The 15,443-nt window shown below is 46.3% G+C and overlaps 5 protein-coding genes across 5 annotated transcripts; 2 read left to right on the forward strand and 3 right to left on the reverse strand.

Annotated features, from left to right (window-relative positions):
* Positions 1–2,324: 2,324 nt before the first annotated feature.
* LOC9637689 (dynamin-related protein 3A) lies at positions 2,325–5,981 on the reverse strand. The gene is made up of 20 exons (XM_024679493.1): positions 5,523–5,981; positions 5,180–5,462; positions 5,094–5,122; positions 4,950–5,051; positions 4,828–4,896; positions 4,724–4,783; positions 4,559–4,672; positions 4,454–4,502; positions 4,297–4,406; positions 4,158–4,250; positions 4,015–4,107; positions 3,830–3,967; positions 3,688–3,774; positions 3,595–3,639; positions 3,497–3,545; positions 3,291–3,448; positions 3,089–3,235; positions 2,986–3,038; positions 2,838–2,937; positions 2,325–2,778 (listed from the first exon to the last, which is right to left on the reverse strand). The coding sequence occupies exons 1-20, from the start codon at positions 5,925–5,927 to the stop codon at positions 2,488–2,490; spliced, it is 2,475 nt and encodes an 824-aa protein (XP_024535261.1). The 5' UTR covers positions 5,928–5,981; the 3' UTR covers positions 2,325–2,487.
* A 10-nt stretch (positions 5,982–5,991) lies between these two features.
* Positions 5,992–7,664, reverse strand: LOC9636931 (putative uridine kinase C227.14). Its single transcript, XM_024679495.1, has 12 exons — positions 7,602–7,664; positions 7,414–7,555; positions 7,311–7,354; positions 7,190–7,261; positions 6,936–7,113; positions 6,840–6,870; positions 6,716–6,774; positions 6,546–6,619; positions 6,397–6,483; positions 6,284–6,345; positions 6,188–6,216; positions 5,992–6,131 (listed from the first exon to the last, which is right to left on the reverse strand). Exons 1-12 carry the CDS (start codon positions 7,622–7,624, stop codon positions 6,027–6,029), a joined length of 906 nt encoding a protein of 301 aa, XP_024535263.1. The 5' UTR covers positions 7,625–7,664; the 3' UTR covers positions 5,992–6,026.
* A 17-nt stretch (positions 7,665–7,681) lies between these two features.
* On the forward strand, positions 7,682–8,849 carry LOC9636932 (plant cysteine oxidase 3). Its single transcript, XM_002974476.2, has 5 exons — positions 7,682–7,868; positions 7,956–8,119; positions 8,216–8,363; positions 8,432–8,635; positions 8,695–8,849. Exons 1-5 carry the CDS (start codon positions 7,757–7,759, stop codon positions 8,817–8,819), a joined length of 753 nt encoding a protein of 250 aa, XP_002974522.2. The 5' UTR covers positions 7,682–7,756; the 3' UTR covers positions 8,820–8,849.
* Positions 8,850–8,873: 24 nt separating this feature from the next.
* On the reverse strand, positions 8,874–11,938 carry LOC9636451 (rab3 GTPase-activating protein catalytic subunit). Its single transcript, XM_024679494.1, has 16 exons — positions 11,808–11,938; positions 11,668–11,754; positions 11,512–11,603; positions 11,385–11,459; positions 11,173–11,328; positions 11,009–11,112; positions 10,762–10,952; positions 10,543–10,709; positions 10,178–10,498; positions 10,059–10,123; positions 9,946–9,994; positions 9,753–9,888; positions 9,607–9,691; positions 9,487–9,556; positions 9,290–9,433; positions 8,874–9,236 (listed from the first exon to the last, which is right to left on the reverse strand). Exons 1-16 carry the CDS (start codon positions 11,839–11,841, stop codon positions 8,943–8,945), a joined length of 2,070 nt encoding a protein of 689 aa, XP_024535262.1. The 5' UTR covers positions 11,842–11,938; the 3' UTR covers positions 8,874–8,942.
* A 617-nt stretch (positions 11,939–12,555) lies between these two features.
* LOC9636933 (aquaporin NIP6-1) lies at positions 12,556–13,753 on the forward strand. The gene is made up of 4 exons (XM_002974477.2): positions 12,556–12,763; positions 12,842–13,066; positions 13,135–13,397; positions 13,527–13,753. The coding sequence occupies exons 1-4, from the start codon at positions 12,644–12,646 to the stop codon at positions 13,675–13,677; spliced, it is 759 nt and encodes a 252-aa protein (XP_002974523.2). The 5' UTR covers positions 12,556–12,643; the 3' UTR covers positions 13,678–13,753.
* The last annotated feature ends 1,690 nt before the right edge of the window (positions 13,754–15,443 follow it).

Consider the following 15,443-nt stretch of genomic DNA (forward strand, 5'->3'; position numbering starts at 1 on the left):
TCAACTATCATCAGGATAACTGGTTCGATATCCTTCCCCTTGCTGAGTTCTCCTATAACAACTCTGTTCACTCCTCTCTTCGAGTTTCCCCCTTCTTTGCGAACTCTGGCTGAAATCCCCGATTCAATCTCTCACTTCCTTCTCCATCTGAATCCTCTCGTTCAAATCCCCGCTCTGAGGCATTTATCTCCAACCTCCAGGAAATCCACAACTCCATCTCCTTCCACCTCTATCGTGCTCAGGAATCTCATAAAACATTTGCCAATGTCCATCGTCAGGATTGTCCCCCTTACAATATCGGGGATAAAGTCTGGCTCCTCAGGCGAAATATCTCCACCACCAGGCCTTGTCCAAAACTCGATTTCAAACACCTTGGTCCTTTCCCTATCACTGCCATCATTAATCCTGTGACTTATCGCCTTGCACTTCCCTCCTCATATCAAATTCACCCCGTTTTTCACTCCTCTCTCCTTGAGCCTTATATTCCCAGTCCTATTCCAAATCAGGTCATTCCTCTGCCTCCACCAGTGCAGCTCGAGGATGGGTCTGAGTACGAGGTTCAAGACATCCTTGATTCCAAGATTTCACGGTCTAAACTCTACTATCTGGTGGACTGGAAGGGTTACAGACCTGAGGAACGCACTTGGGAACCTGCAGACAACCTGATTCATTCTCCTGACCTTGTTCAGGACTTCCACCGCCGCTATCCTTCTCGTCCCAGTCCTCATTCTTTTTCTCCATCTCCCATCCCTCGCCGCTCATCTCATCCTCCTCTTTGTTCTTGTTCACATCCTCGTTCCACTCGTTCTTGAGGAGGGGGTGTTGTCAAGAATCCCCCAATTCTTGCCACATTCCTAACTCTCACCGGATTCCTGACCTACAGACCACATTCCTGACTCTCGAGACACTTCCCTATTCCTGACTCTCAAGACACTTCCCTATTCCTGAATCTCGAGACACTTCCCGATTCCTGAGTCTCAAGCCACATTCCTGATAATGATGTGGCGCCTCCTCGACCTCAGCTATATTTAGGCCGTCCTCGATCCAAGAGTGGTGGAGCTTCATCAACCTATAGTATATATAGGTTAGCCTTGTTCCATTTCTCCACAATCTGAATCAATGCCAGTCTAAGGCCTCTTCTTTCCTTGACCTCAGCTATATTTAGGCCGTCTTCGATCCAAGAGTGGTGGAGCTTCATCAACCTATAGTATATATAGGTTAGCCTTGTTCCATTTCTCCACAATCTGAATCAACACCAGTCTAAGGCCTCTTCTTTTGTTTCCACTAGCTTTTCTCTCTGTCTTTTTGCATTTTCCAGTCTTGATCTTGTCAAGGGTCTTGACAAGAATCTGGTACAATCTGGAGCTGCCAGAGGACAAATTTGGTGTTTAAGAGATATTCTGGAGGAATAAGGCAGTTACAAGGAAGAGGATTCGGAGGAGAGTGGAAGGGTCGTGATGGCAAAACAGAGAGTAAGGAGGGATCCAGTCGCAGACAGGGTGACACGGAATTCGCGTGTGAGGCGAGCGGTCGAGCAACTCAATATAAATCAGGAGCAGACAGTGGTTACTACCTGTCCGACATGCGGCCAGATTTGGTACCGTGCTATGCGAGAGATACTGGAGGAGCTCTTGAATCCAGAGATTACTGAGCCTACAGCGACCTGATGTATTCTTTTCTTTGATGAATAAAGGAGAGGTCGCAGTTTTCTCTTGCTTGGGGTTTTCTAGGACTACATCAACATTTTGTTGGTAGCCTCAAAAACCTCTTGAAGTCCTTGCAATAGTCATATATCATCCAATTGTCTTTGACCCATTGAAGCTTGTGCGTGGTATCCTCATCCTTAACCAAAAACATCAAACTTTCCCACCACTGTCGCAGGGATATGTACGGGCACTATAGTAGTCCATGTTAACTCCAGGGCTCAACCTTCAACAGACTATGTATAAAGTACAACATATCTACCAAATAAAATTTATATTTCATCTAAAGAGAGTATGAACTAACATCACGCTATCAATGAACTTGGTACGCCAGGTTTGATGACTGGCAGAGCTTGGACGATTGCTCCATTGAGCAGCAGCTCAACATCCAAGACAAGCAAAGACATAGTAGTGCGAGAGGGCACGAGTCAGGGAGAGCTTGAGCTTGGCTGGATCTTTTGGTGATGGCAAGTAGGGCTGTGGAGTTGGCGACGCGGGTGTGACATTGTAGATGTGAAGCAGGGGTATGGAAGCCATGATCACTACTTAGATTGATGGAAAACCATCCTCCCTTGATCGAACTCATACAAATGAGATGCATGCTCGAGGAGAAACTGCCTGTGCATAATTCCAAGTGCCGGTGACTTTGTTGCTATAATTCTGGTAGGGAACGATCATCAATAAGCTGCTTGATTGTCACAAAATTAGCGCTTCGTTGTTTAAGCTTTTCGAGAGAGCCACGCCATTAGACGAGCTCGCAAATAAAAGAAACGCAAGCTTGACATTAGCTGGGGACGCTCTTGAGGGTTGGAACGTAGTATCCAGCCATGGAGCTCCCGTTGCTATACGAAGCCTGCTGCTGCTGGAGGTGCTGCTCCGAGTAGAGAGAGGATCGTTGTTTAGCCTTGACATGCCTCGGCGACTGGTGTGAGTAACTTGGCGATGCTGCGCTGCCACCTTCGTGAACTAGATATGTCGACACTCCCTGAGGCTTTGGAAGGCCAGTGGAGTCTTGAAACAGAGCCTGCCCGGGCCTGGAATGCGCGTCCGCGTCGGCTGGAAGCTCTTCCAGTGTCTGTGATCGAGGAAATAAAACTCAAACAAGCTGAAAAGGAAACGTGACAAAACACTTACCACTACCGCTTGCTGCAGCACCCGCAACACTTCCCTGCAATGCTTCCGCCGGCTTGCAATGTCGTCTCGTTCTTGGAGCATTTCTTCGAACAAAGCCTCCCTGTCGCATGAAAAGTTGAACTGCATCTTTGGAAGAAGTTCTGATTACCTGTACAGTTTCTTAATCAGAAGATTGAGGAGTTCACGCTTGACATGGCCAACCTACAAACGTGCATGAGGCGAAGAACAGCAAGGTACAAAATAAAGCTCACCAGGAAATGCATGATTGCCTTGGGTACCGCATCTTGGATATTTTTCCTCACAATTTCGTAGTAGGACTTGAGCAACAATCGCGTCACTGCAACCTCGACTCTTTCCTGCTCTGTTTGAGCGTCAGTGGCTCTCAAAGTACCTGGCGGCTACATTGGACAGAGTAAACATTCATGCATGAAATATCGAAAACAGTGAGCACACCTCTTTGAGAATGATGGTGGAATATTTTGTTTCAAGGTCTTGTAATGGCTCGGGAAACGCTTTCACGATTACTGGGTCTTTGCTCTGTGCTTTCTCATGATGTCCGAATATAGAAGATATACCCCACGTAGACGAGCTTTCCGTACCTTTGGATGAGACTGAGGATTTTCAAAGTAAGAAGACAAGCAGATTGCCTACCACCTTACCTGAAGGAACCGCAGGCTTGTCATGTTGCCCTGTGGTCGGACGCGCACTCTGAGTTACTAGTTTAGCTCAAAGCGAACAGTCACAGCAGCAAAAATACCTTAGGAAGCCGATCTGCACCAGACTCCTTCCACTCCAACGCATCCTGTCAGGATAGAAGCTAGAGCAATGCTATTTATCAGAATACATGTACCTTAGAACCACGTTGCTGTTGTAGGGCAGTCTCTACTGCCTTGCTACCACCAATAAAACGTGGATGTGAGGTGTTAATATAATCCATCTGAGAACGAAACCACAATAAATCAGCAATTTTGTACAAACAAAGAAGAAAATACCTCCATGTCAACAAGGTGAGATATCATTGTCTCAGTTGGAGTAAGCCCCTCACGCAAACATGTAGATACAGCCTCTTCTATTCGCCGTCGCAACACAGGAAACCTTTGCAATTCATTTGTCTCACATCTGTGTGACATCTGGAAGTATTGATCATCAGTACCGGTAAAGTAGCACTGAGCCTTACCTTCACAAGTTCGTCATATATAAAACGAGCACACTGCAGACTAGGATCTAACAATCGCTCAATCTGCCTTCTTACAAGAACTTCGAAAGGAACCTGGATAATGGGTCTAGCATCACAAATAATAAAGCTGAAGCTTCACTCACTTCTGGGACAAAGAGAATCATTTTTGGACCCGTGGCATTTTGAATAGCAGTGCGAATGTCTTCATCGGTGAGATCATCACAAGGATCAACTTCCTAGTGCAGAATGATATAAGTGACCAGCCTTGTGCATTAATCTTACCTCTAGACTTTTAACAAAAATGGATTGAAAAATGTAGTGTATGCGAGCACCACCGGAGAGTTCAGAGGTCGACATTTCCTGATTTTTACCATCAATAACCGACGAAAAAACTGTAGAAACGCAGTTAAAAATGATATATCAACATTACAGAAAATACCATGAAAATATTTTGTAAGAGCATTTAGCAGCATAGCCCCCTGTCCGGACTGGAAACGAAAATCGATTAGGTAGTGACAAAAAAATTTAAAGCCGGCTTACTTACTTTCGAATCTGTTGCTTCACCATAGCTTGTAAGCTCTTTCAACAATGCGACCATTTGCGTGTTGATTCTTGTCTTTAATTCGGGAAGAACAGTCTTGATATGTTGCACCAAAATCTGCAAAAGACGTGAGCTTTCAAGTTAACCTTAACTGGTTCAAGTTCGTACTTGATTAAGCTTTTTCGCGAGTTGAGGGATGCCACATCTATCCAGAATGCTTTGGTACACCTGAAAAGTAAAGAGTTATTGATAACAATGAAGATGAATCTCACCGCTCGACTTCGGAAAAAATGCTCTTCCGCAACAAGAGCATCCTTGATCGGTTTGTTGGCATAAATATCCTGCAACCATGCTTCATGTGAATTTTCAAACAAAAGAATGGCGAGCGAAAGACCTCTTGACTTCGATTGACCACGCCAACATAGCCTAGACGAAGTGGAATCACCGTTCCAAGAAGAATACTCCGCGCATCAGTCCCTCGATCCATTATATCTAGCTGCAAACAGAGGTGAATCCGAAAAGTTAAATGAGTACCTACCTTGGTGACGACTCCAATCGTTCTAGATCCTAACAAGTCATCAAGGAGCATTACTCAAGCCATGAAACACAAGATTGAAAGCATACCATCCGGATCGACGAGTTTGGCCATTTGGAGCGAGTCTGAGTTCGAAAGATCAGTGTTTGCGGGCGAGACAGCAAGAATGATACACGTCGCATGCTTGATATACGACAGGATCATTGCTCTGATGCGACTTTCTATGTCCGAAGGCTGATCACCGACTGGAACTCTCGTCAACCCCGGGAGATCCACCAGCGTGATATTCAAAACATTGGGCGAAAAGATTTTCAGTCTGATTTGCTTGTCGGACACTCCTTTCTTGTCACCAAGTTCTCGTTCTGTCTCGGCCTAACAAAACAGAAAAAAGAAAACAAATCTCATGAGCTCGCATCGCAACGATAAACTTACCTGGATTTCCTTGCGAATGTGTGAGAAATCCGTGAATCTCCGTCCAGGGAGGTGCAAAAACTCCCCCCACTCCGAGACCTCGCGATCGTCCATTTTTCTTTGGACGTGAACAAGCTGCAAAACAAGTGGCCGCCGCGTACAAATGTCGGGACCTCGAGGAAGAAAATCTCGCCCGACGAGCGCTTCCATGACGCTGGATTTACCGCTGCTCTGGCTCCCCACCACCGATACCTGCGGCAGATCCACAGTGGAGGGACTGCCCAGCTGCGCGAAGATATCCTGGAGCTTGTTCATGATCGGGATCACGGACTGGCCAAGAAATGCTGGAAGGGCGGTGGGATGTGGAGGCGATCCCGAGCATGGCGACCCAGGAGTGGAGCTGGAGGGAGTGGATCCCTGCGACATTGTGTCCCTACCTGGAGCCGCGAATCGCGATTGCGAAGAACCCTAGACTGTGACGAGCCGTTGGAACCCTAAATCTTTAAACTTCAAATGTTAAACCTTTTATACAGTTTTCTTCTGGGAATGATCCAATGAATTTATGACAAGGTTGGAATGTTTTCTAGTGGTGAGAATCAACTCAGCGTTTGGGCGATCATTATATTCCACCTGCAAGAAAAATAAAATCTATCAGCACTTCAACCACAAAATTACAGAGATCTTACTCTGCTCTTCGCATGTTCTTTGGTTTTCCCTGTAAGCGAGAGAGAAATAAAAATAAAAATTACCACGATTAGTTTTGGAATAGATCGAACGCATGCCTGTTGATATGTGGCGAAGCTCCACTCTTTTCATGGCCGTGTCAAGGTCAAGCGAAATAAACCTGGAACTTTCGAAGCTTTAAACTCTACGATAAATGGAAAGCGAATCTTACCATCGTTCATCAAACAAGTTCTTTAATTCTTTCCACTCGCCATCTTCAAGCAAAAGATAATTCCCTTCCACAAGCACAACCTTATGTCTTGATAAATAAAAGAAAAACTACAAGGTTAGAAGCGTGCTCGAGTGAATAGAAATACTTACTTTGGTGATACCAAAATGTCTTGCTCCACAGGATCGCCAACGCCATGATCAAAAGATGGGAAGTATGCCCATTGCTGGAACATCCTCACATTGTGAAAAAGAAGGAAAAAAAAAAAGAGAAAAAAGAAAACTCTCAGACTAGAGAAGAAAAACACGGAGAAACTTTTTACCTGACTCCTCAAAGCTTTCAAACAATCAACCAGACCCGAGGGATTGAATGTCCAGGGAGCTGAAACAAAAAACATTGAGGATTACACAAGAACTTTAAAAAATATTATTATTTTTTCAACTCACCGCCTCTTCGAGCATGGGCTTCCTCTGGATCCTGGCGACGAAAACAAAAGAGTTGGCCTATTAATTTAAAGCAATTGAAAACCAAAAAACTCATACCTCCATGGCATCAAGCTGGTGCTTGTAGAGATGAAATCCATCCATGGGAACTGCGATTGCAATCTCGGATACTAGCCCCGGATTCCTCTCCTGATGCAGCTTATTCACTCTGCCAGAGACTTCGTTCGCCAGTGTGGATTTTCCAGCTCCAGGAGGCCCAGCAATTCCAACCAAGTATCTAGAAAAACATTGGCATTGTCACCCAGAAACCATTTTAATGATCTCCCAGAAACTTTGTTCTCTCCAAAACTTACTTGCTGCCGGGTTTCGCGGAAGAAGCTCCAAACAGCCTGTGAGCGAGAAGATCATATGTTTCGTGCATGGTACTAAAAATATCACGGATAAGAACCAAGAGGCTTGATTTAGAGTGATTACCTTGCTTGAAGAGTTATTTGCTCATCCACGGTACTACAGAAGATCTGGAAAATTATCCATAGTCGTCTCAAACATTACAACAATCTGATCAGAGAAAAAGAACCTTTAGAGGCGAAGTTCTCCTCGTTTTATACTGGATTGGAATTCCCAGCGAGAACCTCGAATTTGGATGATAGACTCCACGAACAAGAGCCTTGGAAGAACACGAGGGATCGGCTGCTCCATAGCAGAGGAAGCTCCCATGGCTAGAAAAGAATCAAACGAATAGATCGAATCAAAACGAATGCTTACACCAAAGCCGCCGTTGGCTCCATCGCAATGATCAAAGGCGATAAACTTTAGGGTTCTAACGGCGGTTGCCACGTAAGCAAGAGCATATTCTCTGGACAGCACTAGGGTTTAGAGCGAGCTCTCCTTTAAGCGCTAAATGAGAGAGGAGAATCCAAATGGCCGCTGTTCAGAAGCTCTACGAGGCATGCAAGATTTCGCTCACCTCCGCCGCCACCGCCACCGCCGCGCCATCGCCGCTGGTCGTGAGGAAGATCTGCCACATTCTTGGTAAGGAAATCCTCGTTTTCCCTCGAAATCTCTCCGGGCACTCTCCAAATTCACGGCTTTCCTTGCATGCCGCGTCGGTCCGAGCAGACGGTATCACTTGCCCCGATGTGGGACTGAGCGAGGAATCGGTGAATCAGCTCAATCGTGGCCTGGGATTCTTTGGCGGCCAGAGGGGGCGGCACTCGAGCATGGCTGCTCGCTGGGCACCGCCAATCTCTTATCTCCATCTCCACGAGTCCAGCACTTTCTCGGTGAGTTCCTCGTCTCCTTTTCCTTACTCGCAAAAGAAAATCGTTTTTTTCCTCTCGCGAGGAGAATCAACTGGGATTCTTTCCTTTGCAGTACAGATGGGGATTTTTTGTCTGCCAACCTCATCCGCAATTCCTCTCCACGATCATCCGGGAATGACTGTGTTTAGCAGACTCCTCTATGGGACACTACATGTAAGATCTTACGACTGGGTCGATAAGCAACCGTGCTCCGATCCATCAAAACGTAAGTTCTCTCTTCTCTCTTCTTCTCTTCCAAGTGTTCTAAGCTCGTTTTTTCCCTTCCTTTTGTAGCTAGACTAGCGAAGCTAGTTCTGGATCAAGTCATGACCGGTCCCTGCGACTCCGTTGTCTTGTATCCCAATTCTGGAGGCAACATTCACGCCTTCACTGCGATAAACTCGTGCGCCATCCTCGACGTTTTAGCACCGCCATACTGCCCTTCCACCGGTAGGCACTGCACATATTATCGAGCGTTCCCGTACTCTAGTTTGGCCGGTAAGTCTTCGCAAATTTACCTCTTTCATTGTTTTTCTCAGCTTTTTCGACCTTTGCAGCTGAGATGCACGACGATAACAACGATTACGACGACGAAAATTATGTCTACTTGGTCGAATATAAACCCCCGGACGATTTTGTTGTCCAAAACGGCGTGTACACGGGTCCGAAGGTGAAGCCTTGAAGTAATCCAATGCTTGCTATTGACAGTGGAGCTCGACCGAGTTTTTACAGGAGGGGCGTGTGTATTTTAGACGTATCACTTTGGTTTTTCTTTCTTTTATGTACAGGATGGCTGAGAGTACCATCAAACTATTGTCCAGTCGCCACTCTCGGTGGAGCACAGCTTCTTCTCTTCGCCTTCAATTGGACTTGGAGCCTGTTTGTTCTTTCTATCAAACTTGGACTCGAAGAACTTGACGACGCTGCTCACTGCATTGTGGTGATTGCTGCTGGGAGGATGCTGCTGGTGCTGGTCCTCGTACGAGATCTGCTTCTTTTGCAGTAACTTCCGGATATCGGCCAAGATGGTCTTGGACTCGGCCTTTCCAGCGAGCTCCTCTGATGGTGCTCGGATCGCCCTCTCCATAAGTTCATACACCTTCGCAAAGAATAAGAGTACTGCGGCTTGTGAAATGAAGGAAATACATCTACCTCGCACAGATCTTCTAGAGTTCCGGAATCCATATGCTTGTGACATGTGGAGAGTATATAGTCCCGGCATTCCTTAAGACATCGTTGCAGAGGATCCTTCGCAGCTGATGGGTTTGCTTCAGCTATGGCGAATCCAGCGCTTACCTGTTAAGAGTTTCTACTGCTTACAACAAGGAAAAAAGAAATAGCAGACTCACAGCTGTTGTAAATAATTGCTCGAAAAAATCACCAGGACTAATCTTTTCTAGCGCCTCCAGGGTGCTCTCACTGGAAGAAAACAGTTAAGCTAACCACAACAACGATGGCAACAGTAATACCCTGCTAGTTCTTCGTCGAACAGAGGCGCTTGCATCACGGCTGGAACTGGACGCGCTGACAACCAAAGCTCTTGCCACAAGTTACCTGTTGTTAGAGATGTATGTTAAGAATTTGCAAATTTGGAGAGCCTCTCGTGATTGAATACCTTCACTTCTCATCCTTGTGCTGAGGGAGCCCCGAAGCGATGGCTCATCGCCCTTTCCTACCGGATTTCCTTCTGTCCAGTCGAGCGGCGAATACCATCGGACAAAGTCTTCCAGGATACATCCGGGATTAGCAGCCTGCAACAACATCCAATGCTATTTAAAACGTCCTTCGAATTTATCAAAGAAGCTCACCTTGAACGCTTGCATGTCGGAAAACAGCTGCGAGCACCCAGCGCCAAAACTGCAGTAATTCCATTTACCACGCAGAGAAATAGAAACAAGGAAACAAAAGTGTTATACGTTACCTTCCAGTCCGCAGCACCAGCTCCTCGGTTTCTTTGATCAATTCTTCAGTCAGAACAGGCCCTTCCTAAAGATCACAACAATGAGAAATTCGCAAGGACAGAAAGAACGCATATAATACCTGTGTAACGGGAGAGAATATTGGCTCGCCAGTTTCCAACATTATCAGATTTTCCGCTCGTCGATCCACACAATACCTCGGAACCACCTGGCCATCTTTGAGTCTGGCGAAGTGCATATCCGGGTTATCACTTCCAGAGTCTGTAGGAAAGCGCTCCTGTGGAGCGTTCAAAGAATCCAAGGCAGCACATCGCCGATGCCTCCTTGCAATGCAGCAATTCAATACTTGTAACTGTTGAAAGAGAAGGCAGTAATTTAGATCGGGGCTAGAATCCTTTGGCATGCGAGGAATTGGTTGTCCCTCCTCCCAGCGTCGCCTGCACTGTTCCAAAAATTTCAAGGATCCTCGAGATAAAAAGTTAGTACCTCTTTTATGACCTCTAGCCAAAACTCTGCCATCTTGTGCTCGACTTTCAGACCAGCAATAACTTCTGCTAGCTGTGAAACAAAGCTTTCAGGAGGAGCACCGTGTAGCTCCTCGGGAAGCTTGTGCTGGCTAAAGAACTTCTTGAAACTGCCTTGATGTTGAGTTTCTGCAATGTCTCAAAGAATTATATCGAGCAAAAGTTTAAACAACGGCACTACCTGCGTCAAAAAGCGACCACAATAAAGAATGGTACCTTCCAGAACTCCGAATTTGCGTTTTGGTCCTTTTATCCTTTTCCCGTAAAGAGATCTTCTTTAGTCCCGAGACAAGAGATGACCAGTCACTAGTGTCTTTATCCGTTATCTCGGACAAAGCCAAGTCCTTGCAAGTTTCGAAACACCTTCCAACTCTAAAATTCGGACAGAGATCAAATTCCTTCGGGAAAGAAAAAGAAAAAGCACGTACTCGGTTGCAGAAGCGAGACGTCTCACAAGAATAGATGGAGGTATAGCAGCCACCGTGACGGCCTTCTTATATGCCTCCTCCTCAGCCGGATCCTTTGTGGGACTCTGCGGAAAAGCAAACATCTCATGTAAGCCCTCGTAAGCAGCATCTTCCATGTCGAGAACCTCTCTGGCAATGCTAGCAACGGGATGTACGGTCTCGTTCGAATATAAACCCCGTTTAACTCGCCTGACAGCTGCAAAGTACCGCCTCCAAAATTCCTTCTCCTTCATCGCTTTGGGAACAAAGTGAAAACGCAGAGCCTGAAGGTCTTTGTCTAGCTGACAGTTAAAAAGATTTTAATTCCTCGGTAAGATGAAAAGAAAAGCTCCAGTACCTCCAAGATACGCATCGCAGATTCCATGTCAACTTGCATTCCCCCATCCGGTTCGCAGTAAAGAAACTCCGAGCTCTGCTAGAACAACTAAGATACCTTCACCGGAGATGAAAGAACATCCACGTACCTTGGAAACTTCCAGGATTCTTCTGCGGCATTCCTCTTCGAGACCCTTTTCCAGCTCCGTTTTCCCGACCCAAGGAAGCTCTCCCGGCTCATCTAAAACATAAAAAAAAAAACTCTCTCCAAACCTTCGAATGAAAAACAAACAAAGTCACACAACCTTGTGCGTGAGAGGAAAACTCCGATACAAAATCCGCCTTGATTTCAGTCAGCATGCGCTCCGCCTTGGCCGCAGCATTCTGGAAAACTGAGCAAACGACCGATCGATCCAAAGAAAAGCAAAGAAAATGGAATGATCACCTGTTTTGGCCTTGGACACGAATTTGGACTCCATCCAAGCGATCGCCCGCCTACATTGCAGCTGAGGCGATCGATCCAATCCCCCTCCGGCGCGCCGATCCACCCCCGAGAGAGAGAAACCACAAAACACCAAACCCTAGCCTCTATTTCTCCGTTTTACGAAGTCAATAGAAAAAACGGAATATGCTATGGAGCATAAGTTTTAGCATATTCTCGCAATAACCCAAATAGTGTCACGCGTTCTTCTCAATGTTTCCTTGACGGCTCAATCATATGAATGGCGTGTCAAGTAAATCAACATTATATCTTATTTATCAATGCGATTCTCCCTCGATTATATCTTCCTCGATCCTTTCACTTTCAATCACCTGGATCAGGGCGGTGCTACATGTCAAAAAATCCGAGGAGCGATCCAAGAGTGCGTGTTCTTTTTCCTAATCTTCAATTCTCTGGTGATAAATCTCCCACCACCCTTTCAAGCATCATAGCACTCCATGCGCGTTATGTGGTTTACGTGGCATTTGATCCAGTCAAGAAAATCGATCCGGGCAAAGTCCGTCCCAAATGTTTTTTGATCCTTTGGAAATGGAATATCAGTGAAAAAACTTTATGTGTTTACAGGTGTTAAAAAACTGGCGAGTTGTTTGCGTGTATAAATGTGGCACCGTGGCTTGATCCCGGACCTATCGCAGCGCTTTCCTCGATCTAGCAATCTCCCCCTTCCTCCTCTTCGTCTTTATCGTAGAATTCTTCCCCACTCTATCCTTTTGATCGTCATCATCATCGTCAATCACCTGAAAGCAACGAAAAAATCTCGCAAAAAGGATTAGCTAGAAATGCCTCTCCAGGACACTTTCCCAAATTCTCTAGACCTGGAGCAAGGTGACAACGCCATCATTGCGGTCGGAGGCGACAAAATCCAAAGCCGCCCAAGAAGCTTGGAACTCTTGAAAAAGGTTTGGTGATGATCATCATCGCAAAAACTTTATAAACTTGGGCAATTAACGATGTGTTCCTTGGATTCGTTCGTGAAGGTCTTGGCGGAGTTCTTGGGCTCTCTCGTGCTCCTCCTCGGCTGCGCGGGCACCGCGATCCTGGCGAGCAAGCCATCCAACGGCTTTGGGATACATGGAATCTCGGCCGGGGCCGCATTGACGGTCATGATCGTCATCTTCTCCACTGGACACATCTCCGGTGCCCATGTCAATCCAGCCGTCTCTCTCGCCTTTGCCTCGCTCGGCCGATTCCCATGGATACAGGTTCGAAGCTCCTGTCCCGTTTCTATCTAATCGCTAAACTCTGTTTCTTCTCTTGTTCTATTTGAAAGGTTCCACTCTACTCTGGAGCGCAGTTCCTGGGATCTGTGTGTGCCTCTTTCATGCTCAACGCGTTCTTCCAGGGAGATCCAAACATCCATGCCGGGGTGACCGTCCCCTCCAACACCGAGTGGCAATCCTTCGCGGTGGAGCTCGTCATATCTGCCATCTTGATGTTTGTTGTTACAGCAGTGGCGACGGATCCACATGCAATTGGAGACTCGGCAGCGGTGGCAGTGGCCGCGACAGTCTATCTCAACAATCTCCTTGCCAGGTTTCTAGTTCTCTTCGATCTTCCTCTTCTTGCTTGATTAGCAAAGTTGGTAGTTCTTTTATCCAGCATTCTAGGAAGAGAGATTCACCCTTTTCTTTGCTAGTTGACAAGTTTGGTGGTATTGTTTAGTGCAATCTCTGGAGCTTCCATGAATCCCATTCGGACGTTTGGTCCGGCTCTAGCTGCTGGAGAATACAGAGGATTGTGGGTGTACTTCTTTGGGCCGATTTTGGGAACTCAATTGGGAGCTGGATTCTACACTTTGATCCGCTCCAGCTGATTGTCAGCCAAGAAAGTTCTACCAATCCGCCATTCAAAAATCTACACCATGTAAATCGTTATACAAATTTGAAAAATTCCAGTTTTGTGACCTCGAAAGAGCACAAGTAGAATAGAAAGACATTGACACGAGATTTGGTGATTATTCCCGTGGCTCTGGCTCGGTTGAAATCACAGAAATCTTTGGTGTGGAACCCGCGATCCAGCAACTGGCTGGAAAATGGTCGGTCCAATATGATTCGCAAATTATAATGAACTTTTCCCTTTGGAAAGACTTTTTTTTCTCGTGGCCGAAACGAATTTTCCTATACAAGACAATGGCTACGAATCGAGCTTGCTCTGTACAATTCACGAATCAATTCGTGCAGTGCTGAGAAAGCTTGCGTATGAAAACATGTTTCAGGAGAGATTGACATTGATCGAAACGCATCTTGGCTATTGAAAAGTTGCTAGGGTGTGAACGTTCGTCGGCCAGATTGATCCATGGATGGATGGAGGCTGGAATCTAAACTTTCTCTCATTGTGGGGTACGAAACTTTACCCCTTCTTTCGGTCCACTTGCAAGGACATTGCTTGATTCATGGAGACATAGCCTAGCTAGTGCTTTAAGCGCTTGCAGATTGAATTTTTGCATCAAACCCATTGGTTGTAATTAGAGGAATATTTATTATCTCCACCGCCCAACGCTTAGCAATGGCAGATGCTGTTCAAGAGAGTGTGGCACCACTGGTGGGTATGGGAGATCATAGCAAGGTCGACCTCCCTGGTGGAGCTACTTTGCAAGCAATGCACGAACTATCTTGTGGAGGTAACGCAAGACATCATGAGGACGACATCGAGACATGGATGAAAGCTTGAGGGCGGCCCTCCCCAGCAACCAGGCAGATGAGGCTCTGCTCAATCTCAAACATTGTATCCAGGGCTTCAATCGCAGCATTGACCAGAGCGGCTAAGCATGCGGTAATCCAGATGCTTGTTCGCGAGAAAGTGCCCTGGGGTCTGTCGTCAGTGATCAGTGTTCGCAAGTGATGGCTGAGGCATGAGGCATCGCAACACCAGGCCATACTTGTGGGACAGAAGAAGTGGATCGATTGGAACCGCAGATTTACGTTGTGATGCGGTGGATGATTCTACTGCTCACACAATTCAAAGTTACAGGGAGAGTACTCGAGTTTCTACGAGGAGAAGAGAGGTTCTTAAGCTTCCAACATCCTCGGCATTACCTCGAATGAGCCAGGTCAGTAAACTCTTATGCCAACCGGTTCTCATGTTTTCATGGAAGCCTAATTTTATCCTATGCTGATTTCTGCCTAGACAATGACAGTATCAAGGTCAGCATCAGTACTTTTTGCTGGCAGATACCACGCTATGTGAAGCCATTGCGGGAATTCGACACCTGTTGCTGCATACATCACGATCAAATGGACCTCATGCACAGTGGTTTGATGAGACTAAGAAGTTCTTGCAAGGAGGCCCATAGAACACCTTGTTTATGCCCGTGTGGCCAGTGGACAGGGAATGGCTGCTCTGCTAATGTACAACATTGGGGAGAGCGTCTTTTGTCCGAAGCTAGCCGGAGTCCTCGTGGTACTACCACAGGTGTTACATCCTGGTAGTGTGGGCGGGCACGAGTACACATCCATGCAGCATGTTTGAGTGCAATGATAGGAATATTCTGTCCAAACATCCAACTTTAACATGGTCTTGGAGGCTACAGGGAATGAATTTCTGCTTGCGTTCAAGTCTGGGCTTGCATGTTACATTCCA

The sequence above is a fragment of the Selaginella moellendorffii genome, unplaced genomic scaffold (genome assembly GCF_000143415.4).
Source record: "Selaginella moellendorffii unplaced genomic scaffold, v1.0 SELMOscaffold_25, whole genome shotgun sequence".
NCBI lineage: Eukaryota > Viridiplantae > Streptophyta > Lycopodiopsida > Selaginellales > Selaginellaceae > Selaginella > Selaginella moellendorffii.